The 11576-nt window shown below is 39.9% G+C and overlaps 1 protein-coding gene across 2 annotated transcripts; it reads right to left on the reverse strand.

The window, feature by feature from the left end:
* Positions 1-2985: 2985 nt before the first annotated feature.
* LOC147606476 (large ribosomal subunit protein uL13w-like) lies at positions 2986-7207 on the reverse strand. 2 transcript variants are annotated; one of them, XM_086792303.1, is made up of 5 exons: positions 6929-7207; positions 5886-6043; positions 5679-5795; positions 3667-3754; positions 2986-3573 (listed from the first exon to the last, which is right to left on the reverse strand). In XM_086792303.1, exons 1-5 carry the CDS (start codon positions 7040-7042, stop codon positions 3424-3426), a joined length of 627 nt encoding a protein of 208 aa, XP_086648429.1. In that variant the 5' UTR covers positions 7043-7207; the 3' UTR covers positions 2986-3423. The 2 variants fall into 2 exon arrangements, with proteins under 2 accessions (XP_086648429.1, XP_086648428.1); XM_086792302.1 differs by lacking the exons at positions 2986-3573; positions 3667-3754 and adding an exon at positions 5042-5381.
* Positions 7208-11576: the final 4369 nt, after the last annotated feature.

Raw genomic sequence — 11576 nt, forward strand, 5'->3', positions numbered from 1 at the left:
CAAGGGGTGCAACCATCGTCTTCACCATCACCAACGGATCATCTCTTTGCATCTAGTGTTAGTAGGAGCTCCTTCATTGTGGAGACAATCCTCTCTAAGTTTAATGCATATGAGGCTTGCCTCTCCTGTACACTTCCTCTTGTGCTAAATTTGCATGCTTATGATAATCTTCAAGTCCTTGCAAGAGCACACTTCCTCTTGTGCTAAATTTGCATGCTTATGATAATCTTCAAGTCCTTGCAAGAGCAGAGGAGGGCGAGGGCGAGGGCACACATCACTAACATCCCCAAAAATGATGAGAACACAAACCTGCATTCTCACACCGTCAAAATGTAGACAGAATCAAACCTACAGTTCATGGAGCCCCATGCATTACACTTGCTCAAATGGATTAGCTTCTAACCACTCCCTCTAACTACTAAGCAGTAACCTCTAACCTATTCTCAAGGTCTAAACCTAACAAGTAAATCTAGCTCTGTAATTAACACTGGTTTTAATCAAAAGTCCTACATAAAATAATTCTCATGCGTCATCTGCATTCTCATGCCGTGACAGTATCAAGGATAAATTCCTGAGAAATCTTCTTACGATCAAAAGAAAATGCCCTAGTCATTCTCATACAATTCACATAGGGATTCAACCCAAAAACATAAATGGTTTAACAGCAAGAAAATACATCCTCACTCTCATACAATTCACATAGAGATTCAACCCAAAAACATCAATGCTTTCACACCATGAAAATGCCTCCTCACTCTAATAAAATTCACATAGGGATTCAACCCAAAAAACATCAATGCTTTCACACCATGAAAATGCCTCCTCACTCTCATACAATTCACACAGGGATTCAACCCAAAAAAAAAACATCAATGCTTTGCTTTCACACGATGAAAATGCCTCACACTCAGATACAATTCACACAGGGATTCAACCCAATGAACATCAATGCTTTCACATCATCAAAATGCCTCCTCACTCTCATACAATTCACACAGCGATTCAACCTTTCACACCATGAAAATGCCTTCACTCGTACAATTCACATAGGTATTCAACACAAAAACATCAATGCTTTCACATCGTGGAAATGCAGACTAACCCAATTTTCAAATGATGTGGGCACAATCTACAGTCTTAAGTCAACAGGCAAAGACTCCAAAAAGTGTAACTCCGAAGTACCAAGGCCCAAGCCTAAATCAAAGTGATTCTCACACCATGAAAATGGCACCTGCATTCTCATGACCATGAAAACTAAGTCATATTCAGATCACAACTTTCAGGCCTTGAGGTGTTTAACATGGGCCAAAAGGAAAAGGCTTAACATATTAATTCAAGTGCTAATCATTTACTTCCAACATCACACCATGAAAACTAAGATGGCCACGATCAGCACTACTCCTATATTCAATAAGGAGATAAAACAACCCTTATGGCACATGCATGTAAGGTAGCAAATCCCTATCTGCTGACCAAAGTGTCACGTAGGTAGAATCCCCTTGTCGGAAGGGTGCAGGAAGAAACCATGGAATCTCAAAGACCAGCAGATGTGGAAGATAAGAGGATAGCTTGCCCATTTACCCACATTTTCTCTATAACTTTGTACAATTTAGAGAAAGAATGTAGCTAAGATAATGCAAATTCTCTCTTCAACTGTCAATTTAGAGAAAGAATGTAGTCAGCACATCTTTCATAGTAAATGAATTTCAATCAGTTCAACATACAGTATATCAGATCAAGCACTGACGCTGCAAGTGCCCTCCATTTAGCTTTTAAAAATCAGCTTGGCAATTGTCACAAGTACAAATACTTTTCAGCTTTGCAACCAAGAACATCCTCCATTTAGAAGAATGCTTTTCAACTTGGCAACTACTATAAAATACATCTCCAATTAGGTATTACTTCAGAGCTTCTAAAGTTCACCTTCAGTTAGAAGAAAACCTTTTCACCTGAATAATACAAACTTAATTACAAGAGATACTGTGGAGCTTCGCATTGTTACGAAGGATAAAACAAACACCTTCAATTATGCCCAGGTGTGACGACTGAATTAGCCTTGACATTTGGATAGTTCAGCAAGGTCAACTGTGTGGATTCACAGTAGCACTCAACCCTTCATTGAAACTAGAAGGCATCACTTAAACACATACTTAAAAAAACCTGTGTCCCATCTGGATAACTCAAGCAGTAATAGAAACGCACAGCACCCTCACCTTCACAAAACCTTAGGCAAGAACAAAAGAGGAAAATAAGAAACATACAATACCCTCATCTATACGAATACAAAGTCTGAACTACCAACTTGAATCAGTCAAGGTATTCTGCAGGTATAATTCAGACCACCGAGTAGCCTTGCTAGGGTGCTGGTCCTTCCTGCTTGCATGCAGAAGGGCTCACCGTGTAGCCTTGCAAGGGTACAGCATTCCCTCATTTGAAATGCTGAGCACCTCAGATCTATGGAAACTGGGGATGTATGCCTAGCTGACATCTCACGTTGAAGATGAAAGCTAATAGCATACCAAAACATCGTCGCTTCCTTGCTGCAAGAGGGACGGTACAAAGCTGTATGCACACAGCACCATGTTCATACAGCAGTCAGTAGGGGCAGTGGGAGCAACTAGATGGCACATTCCCTTTCACTCACAGGCACCACAATAAGCGAAACAAGGATAAAGGATTACCAAAAGAAGAACTACTATTTAAGTGTAGATTCATTACATAGAACACTAATCCACATAAGCAAGAACTACAGCACAACTGCACATTGAAGCTGCTGGAACAGAGCTACCTTCATACACCACAGACAATCAAATGACATTTTCCTGCAAGTAGGGAGCTGCCCCAAGTTCAGCCTCATAAGACAAACCATCAGCCTCAGGTCACTTACTTTTCATGGTTCTTCCACGTCAACTTGTGATAATACTTTACTTCAAAATGTGCCGATTGAAATCGATGTGCCAAGGTCAAGCACAATGCCCACACGTTCAGTGGACAAATAAAAAAGAAGATAAAATTTTGGGTAATTCGGTAGTACAAGGACAACATACCCAAATCTTAAGACCAGTCAGAGAAATGAGGCAATGCAAAGTACATAGCAATTCAGTACAAGGACATCAAACCCAAGTCTTGAGACCACACAGAGAAATGAGGTAACGCCAAGTACATAGCAACCATCCCTTCGATCTTAAGAAGCTACCTGGTACAAACCCTTGCATATTCTGAAACTATCGTAAAGTTGAACATCCTTGAGCGCAATAATTCAGTTATCTAAGTAGTAAGCTCAATTAAGCATTGTCGCTTAACCAGACAACACCTACCAGCTTCGCATTGTGTTGTTTTTACATAATATCCTGATGCATTCAAAATTCTCAAAGCCACTCTGACAAAACTAGCCAATTCAAAACTAGAGGAAGAGATGCATTTTCAAGCCTTATAGCTAAGAGGACCAAGGACTACGTTGGCATCACCGAGCTGTTCTTCAGCTCTTTTCTCTGCTTTAAGACGAAGCTGAATTAGCTGCTTTTTCCTCTCGTAGAACACCTTGGCCTTGGCTTTTCTTCTCTCCTCCAGTTCCTGCATCAAACAAAATTATGGTTTACAATCCCCTCGTGACTCAGCACAGTAGCCAATTCAGTTTACTTGACAAAGCTGGGCTGTAAGATCCACCTTAATAGTATCATAGTGATGCCACCCAACTTCTGAGGAGAGCCTACCCAGTAGGCAGAACTTGTGCCCAGGTTGCAACCTCAGAACCCTGCAGGAAACCAAGGCTTCTATTATAAGCATTTTGATTCATGAGAGATCCAGGTACTATAGTAAGTATATGAGAGACAGCCCCAACACAAACAAATGTAGTTCAAGACTGACCTATTTGGAGCCAACTCAGCAAATCAGAATAAACATTACAAGAACAGGTTAGCAAAGGAGCAAGTGTTAGTAAAAGCTCTATACTACATCTAGACAAATTGTATGCAGACATGACACAAATATTTTTGTTGAATTCACACAAACAGCAGACCTGGCATGGACTTCGTGAGGTAGACCTTTAAACACTAATCTTAGTTACAGGAGGACTGCAAATGAGATGTTGCGATGAAAAGAGGGAACTGTTGGATAAATTGATGCTACTTGTAAGGTTAATCCTTAGCAGTAGAAGTAAAAGGATTAATGCATCCTAGCATTTACCCTAGTGGTTGGAATCCCTAAATTAGAGCAATCAGAGCTAGAATAAGGTGCAGTCAATCTAGGAAAAAGTAGAGTTAATTTAGGTGGACTTTCTAGCATGCATCAAGGCATTGTACCTCGTGGAATTCAGCCTATATCAAGAGGCTAGAAGATGAATAAAATAAGCGAGTACTTTGATCATTAATAAAGGTTGAAACTATGCCATTTTTGCTTAACTCTAGATCATTAATCATGTCTACATTATGTCGTCCTTGGTATATTTTGATCCTCCATGATTTTCATCAGGAACAAGGTTTTGAAGAAAACCTGTGGATGGGAAGGAGGAGACGAGTGATGAGAGTCAAAATACAAAGATACCATGAACAGAAGTGTGCATGTTGCACACTGAAGAGACGAGTGACTAAGAGTCAAAATACAGTGATACCATGAAGAGAAGTGTGCACAAGAAACTTGAAACTCAAAAGAAAGCTTTCCTAATCTGAAGTGCGTATACTACCACTTCACAGCACCAAAAGAGCATAGCAAGTAACTATCGGTCCCGTTTCCACAAGCAAAAGTAACATCCACAAGAAGAGCAGCAATTGAAACTAGACAAAAGGACAGCAATTCTTTATGGAACAAATGTGCACAAAGAGAGACAAAAGAAAGAACAAACATGAAGAGACAAAATCAATAAAGTAGAGAGAGGGGGGGGGGAGAGAGAGAGAGAGAGAGAGAGAGAGAGAGAGATGATGACGATGATGATGATGATGGAAGAGAGATGGAGTGGAAGAAAATAGCCCAAAACCATTGTTTAACATCCAAATTGTATTAAACCTACACCCCAGAATATCCTTAAAAAGCAGCCCAGTCACAGGTCAGTCAGCTGGACAGTACTCTCCCCCATGAAATTCAGTACAGAATCAGCAGATCCTTACATCTACTGTGATCATCACTTAAATTCGATATCAGCTCATGGGTAGCAGCCCCATAGCATCCACCATTCCGGATTCTTCTTTGTCTGATGTGCAGCAACCTGCTTCACCTGCCTGCTAGCTTTGATCCAGCTTGACAAGTTATCACAAGGTTTATCTGCCTCCCACAACTGCAATGGCTGGGAAAGGCCAGCACTTTGCCATATTCTTGAAAAGAGGCTCACAACTGCCACTGCCCCCCCTTTTTCCTCAGTTGAAAGGCCTCCTAGCAGCCTGTTCTCACTACTTACAAAAAAAAAAATCAGTTTTGTTTTATGAACAAACAGAATCCAGGTTAAGATCATAAGGGTCTTTATCAACAAAATCAAATGCCATGAACAAGTTATCTAATCCTATTTATACTAACTAGTCATCACTGGTCACGGGGACTGTAGAGGGCTTCTGCATAATTCCAAAGGTATCAAGAACATAGGCATTGCAATCAGCATACTGTTGTCTCTTCTTTCACAAAAACATGTTTCTTAAGTCTACTCCATGAGTTGAAACCAAAAAAAGCGTAATTTAAGTCCAAAAACATACTTGAGGGCATCTGGTATAACCATTCTTTTCACTTTGTCATATGGAGCTGGTACTCCCTCAAAAGCCTTCAATCGCTCAAGAGCAGCTGCTCCTCGCTTGGTCTTGTGAGGAATCATCCTGAAAAGGTGGCCCCATTTACATCAGTTAGACTGGGCAAAAGAAAAAACATACACCAACTACACATAAGCACTTCATATATGTGCTCACCCTCTAATCGTTCTCCAAAGAATTCGGGCAGGAGCACGAAAGTGAATTGGCCCTTTACTAGGCTTAGTGTTCATGCGCTTCCTAAGGAAGCGCAAGTACTTCATCTTCTGCCTGACCAAGCCACCCGAGAGACAAATCTCTTCACATCTGACCACCACCTGCAAGAACCTCAAAAAAGAATTGGCCCAACAACAGATCAGATCAAAACATCCTTAATAAACTGTGTTCAAGGATGTGATAGGTAGTTTACGAAGTTCAATCAATCATGCAAGCTGCAGGCAAGACTCAGGGCAAATACGATAAAAAAGGCACATCTTGATAGGAATACTGACAGGAATCCAGGCAAAGCACACAAAAACATCTGTCGACAACCAAGAATGCATTTCGATGCAGACATCAGCAATCAAGACCCTACAAAATTCCGACACTTCAGTTCACCATCCCACATGCATAACACAGAAGGAAAAATGTCATATGCGACAACACTTATGTCGAATAAGAAGCCAGGAAAACCTGGGTAAGCACAAGATCTGCACACATGAAAACAAAAAATAGAAGCCCACAAATATGTAGGAGAGGGTGATGGCAACTCTAAAAGAAACCCGATAAAATGACGCAACAGTCAGAAAGAATCAAGGACTGCAGGAAACAGAGATAGGAGACCCTGGGGAGGAACTCTGAACAAATGCGAGACAAGCAAAACATGAAAACCCTAGATAGGAATCTAAATGTATACAACTTCGAGACCGGAAGAGTGATCCATGGAAAAAAAAACATTTTTCAGCAGTTCTCAGTCAAAAATCGGAAATCCCACCATACAGGATCCAAAATGCATGCAGAGTAGGGAAAAGGAAAAGACAGAGACAGGATGACGAAAACCCTAGGCCGCGCTGAGACCAGGCAAGAAACCGTATAGAGAGAACGAGATACACGGATAACATGAAACCCCGAGAAAAGCCTACCTATGAGTCTGAAAATTCATAGCTTACAAGAGGACACCCTAAAGAATCTAATATGCAGCAAAAAGCCACAGCTGAGCTTACCACGCGCTGGCCGTTAAGGAGTTCCTTGGCGAGGATGGAGGCGAGGCGGCCGAGCATGTGATGGCGAGCGTCCACGACCACCACGCGGGCGCACAGACCCGATCCAGATACCATGGCTCGCGCTCGGGGGGGAGAGAGAGAGAGAGAGAGAGAGAGACACACACACACACACACACACCCCTCCTTGAACCCTAGCCTGCCTTTAACCAAACCTCTCCCTCCACCATTTTCATATTAATTATATCCCCCAAGAGTACACAAGTTGCAAATACCCATTTGCAAAAGTATGTCCTGCCATTTTGTGGTGTTTTGTAAACAATATCACACAACCTTAGAAGTTACTCCCCCTTTATCACCTCCTCCTCCTCCTGCACCTCCCCCCTGAGAGACTGAGAGAGAGGGAACGGCTCTCACCCCCTTGCACCTGCTCCCATTCAGGAAGCTCTAGGTCTATCCTGTTGCACCTACCTCTTCCTTCCCACCCGTGCTCACGTAAGTACAGAGAGCCCGAGCTACCCTTTGATGCATGCATCTGCCTCTGCTCATGCAAGTACAGATAGCTTGAAAGATAGAGCTGGTCTTTGATGCATGCATCCAACCTACGCTGATGCAAGTAGAGAGACAAGCAGAAGAGAGAGACCATCTATTCCTTATTATTAGGAGACATGATTTTGCAGAGGAAAAGAGAGAGCAGCGATGTCTAGCAACGAGCCTAGCAGGACAGACAGAGAGAGAGAGAGAGAGAGAGAGAGAGAGAGAGAGAGAGAGAGGCGGGTGTGCATAAGACGATAAATAGAAGCGATCAGAATTGGCAAGATTTAAACCTTCTTTATACAGAAAAGATCACTCGAGATATCTTGCAATTTTTTATGCAAGGTTCTCGAGCTATCCTGCGATTTTCTTACTACTCTAATTTCTTTTTAAAAAGATGTAGAGAGAGCTTGAAGCTTTCGAGGTAGATATAAAGCACTCAAATGAGAGGCTACAGGATAATGTTGCAAGAATTTAGAGTGAAAAGAAGCCCCCATGGAGAGATGGATAGAAGCAAGCTTGAAACTAGTTAAGGTATGTAAAAGACTCACAATTAGACTGCACTAGTGGAGACACAAAAATCGTAGTGTTGTCAATTGTTATTGTGCCAAAAAGAATGGTGAGCTCAGGGTATCTATGGATTTAAAGAGAAGGTCAATGCGGCAATGTGGAAAGACCATTACCCTTTATCATACACTGAGTATGTTTTGGAAAGAGTGGTAGGGGTGGAAGCATATAGCTTTTTGGATGGATTTTTGGGATATAATCAAGTATCCATAGCCCCTCAAGATCAGCATAAACCAGCATTCACAAGTAACCACCATGGGGAATGTTTACCTATAAAGTCATGCCATTTGTTCTAACTAATGCTACTGCAACATTTTAAGATTGATGTGTACAACGTTTAAGGACTAGTTGCAGAAGTGGTTGGAAATCTTTTTAGATGATCTTTGTATGCACTCACAATGGAAAGATCATTTAGAACGCCTGAAAAAGATATTTCAAATATGTTGATTATATCGCATATCTTAATCCTTCAAAACGTCAATTTTTTGGTAAAACATGGTGACACATTGTGTCAAAAAATGGAATCTCCATTGATGACAATAAAGTAAAGCTAATTTTGGAACTGCTGCCACCCAACCATAAAGGAGTGTAACGATTCATGGATCATATAGGGTATTATCGTAGATTCATTGTATTCTCTATGCTGAGATAGCTTGCTCATTATATTGATGAGGATGGCCAGAAAGTGAGCACGAATAAGCGAGCAGCTTTGAGAATGTGGATGTGACCCCTCCCATGACTCAGGACACACAGTGAACAGTTTCATGACATTTGTCCCTCCTTGCAAGTAATGTTGGATAATTAAAACAAAGCAATATTGAATTGAAGGCATTTCCATCAACTTGCAACCCATCATTGAAAATTCTCGCATTTACATTCAACCAAATAGACCTCGATTAACTGGAACCAAATAGACCTCGATTAACTGGAACCTACAAACCAAAATAGTAGTGCTCTGCTCAGGTAAAAGTCCAAAGCAGGATAGGCAGGAACATATGCTCCCCACTATTTCTTCTGTAGACAATACATGCAATGTTATTGGAACAAAGAAAACACATTGAACACAACAATATTATAGCCACCACTATTTATGCTTCGGTACAAAAGGCAGGTGTATGGGGTGCTAGCTATTTTGCACACGTCATACCTTAAGATCCAGCTTTCAACCCCTTGGATGAATACATGACATATTGCTCGATTTGGCTCAAACTTAAATCCCTACCGGTGTTTATGCTTCCTGTGAGGTCCCATTGCCCCCTCCGCGCACCAGATTCTCGATTTTGCTGGCAGCGGAAGCAGCTCCCTCTGTGCTGAGCAGGGTTTCTCACTCGGGGCCTCGCCCTCAAACGTCCGGGCACGAGACTAAGCTGGTGGTCATTCTGAAAACCGAAACCAAGAAAATTTCCCATGCCCGGAAAGCGGGGATGATTCCACCATTTTGAATTTCTTAACGAATTTTTCTAACGAGGTGAAGACTGAACTAACCTTCATCTGAATAAACCGGATAGAAGGGAAACTATAACAGACTTAACTTGAAGGAAGCAACGCTTTTTTCCTAATTGAATAAGGCACAACCGTTGATCTATTCATTTGAGAAGTCTTCAAGCTTTTAATTAACTACTCGAGTTCTAAGCGTAATCCTATTAATCAATTTTATTATTAAAACCCTACTGATTCGGGCCCATAGGTTAGCTACCACCCAACCACTGGAATAGTAGAACCAGACAAGTACTCACCCACCCATAATTGAAAGCCTTTCTTAACTTTTTCTTTAGAATACAGATACTCACACACTCCTCTTTAAACTTTAATTTATAAAACAATCCATTGACAAACAATTACTGGGTACAGATGTCACAACTCAAAATTTTCATTCAATCCTTGTTTCTCACAACAGTATCACTTTGGACTCTCCGTTGAGACCAGCAGGTCAACAACGAGATCCAGTAAACAGATTACAATAAGTTTCTCCTTATCATACATATATATCTTTCACGACATATGCACGGGTGTCCTCGGCACCGCGAGTCCGTGCATCGCCTGGTCAGAACCCTCCAGGATTCTCCTTAGGTGTCTTGGCACTTCACTCAGGGACTGCTTCATCGGCCCTTGTCCATCGTACCGGAAGCGCACCAGTTTAACCATACCGAGACTGGTCAAGACCTGGGTAGGCTTTGCTGCGTGAGCCGTCCTTTGAAAACTCCCCGCTAACTGTTGCAACCGAGCTTCCCTTAGAACACACATATACCAAATGCTCCCTCCAGCATTCTGGCGTAAGATAGTCCTTTAAGAGAACAGGGTTTCTATGCAAGTTTTCAGTTTTGATTTTCTTTTGAGTATAATGAGTATATCTTAATTCCGTATCCCAAGACTTCTAGATCACAGGTCTGGATTCCCAACCAGAATTCTTCGAAAATTGAATTCTTGATCTTCAGATCAAAATCAAAGGTCTCAACTTAGTTTCAGATTTGATGGGTGATTTGAGTGTAGATTACTGAACTGGTTACTTTGTCATTTCTTGAAACTAATGAAGGAGTTACGTCTTGGTCATAGTCTGATTCAGGGTTTGAGTCTGGAAAGGTTCTCCTTGAACTATCTTTCTCGAAGGTAATATTTCAATTGCTACTTTACTGAATTCAAAACTAAACACGAATTCCTATGAGAATAAATTAGTCATTTATCTAAATTCCGACTTCGATAGTTTTTTTGAATTTTCTCACCATCCTAGAGAATATAAAACGGTAAAATTTTCTTTCACAGAGTATTTACTTAATTCATTTACCCATATTCATGGGATTTAAACAAGGATTAAAGAGAACTCTTATTTTGATAAAAAAATTTCTTTTATGCATTATTTTATGCATAAAAATCAATATTGGTGAAAGTAACACTTTTATAATCACTTTTATATGCATCTATTTATGCATAAAAATCCATTTTGATGAAAGTAAGACTTTTATAATAAAAAATATTCTTTTATGTATCTATTTATGCATAAAAATCAATATTGATCAAAGTAACACTTTTGTAATTTAAAAAAAATTAACCATTTTGCATCTTTCTATGCATAGAATTTATATCTAATGAAAATCACTCTTTTATAATAAAAAAATAATCAATATGCATCTTTCTATGCATAGAACTTAATTCTACTGAAAAACACTCTTTTATAATAAAAAAATAATCGATATGCATCTTTCTATGCATAGAACTTAATTCTATTGAAAATCACTCTTTTATAATAAAAAATAATCAATATGCATCTTTCTATGCATAAAACTTAATTCTATTAAAAATCACTCTTTTATTTAAAAAAATAATCAATATGCATCTTTCTATGCATAGAACTTAATTCTATTGAAAATCACTCTTTTATAATGAAAAAAATAATCAATATGCATCTTTCTATGCATAAATGAAAATGACACTTTTAGAATACACAAACGATGGGGATTACTCTGTTTGATTAATAAAAGATGAAATTTATTTCACAAATTTTTAGAAAATTTTGCCATAACCTCCTTTGTATAGCTGACCATTTTTCAATTTT

Source organism: Cibotium barometz, chromosome 57, assembly GCF_041138505.1.
Source record: "Cibotium barometz isolate CiBa-2024 chromosome 57, ASM4113850v1, whole genome shotgun sequence".
In the NCBI taxonomy this organism is placed as follows: Eukaryota; Viridiplantae; Streptophyta; class Polypodiopsida; order Cyatheales; family Cibotiaceae; genus Cibotium; species Cibotium barometz.

Excerpts from the sequence above, each read along its gene's own strand:
- LOC147606476 (XM_086792302.1), bottom strand. The coding sequence starts at position 7,042 with ATGGTATCTGGATCGGGTCTGTGCGCCCGCGTGGTGGTCGTGGACGCT. Across the intron at positions 6,044-6,928 it reads TCCTTAACGGCCAGCGCGTG|GTGGTGGTCAGATGTGAAGA; the intron begins GTAAGCTCAGCT and ends AGGTTCTTGCAG. Across the intron at positions 5,796-5,885 it reads CTTTGGAGAACGATTAGAGG|GATGATTCCTCACAAGACCA; the intron begins GTGAGCACATAT and ends CCACCTTTTCAG.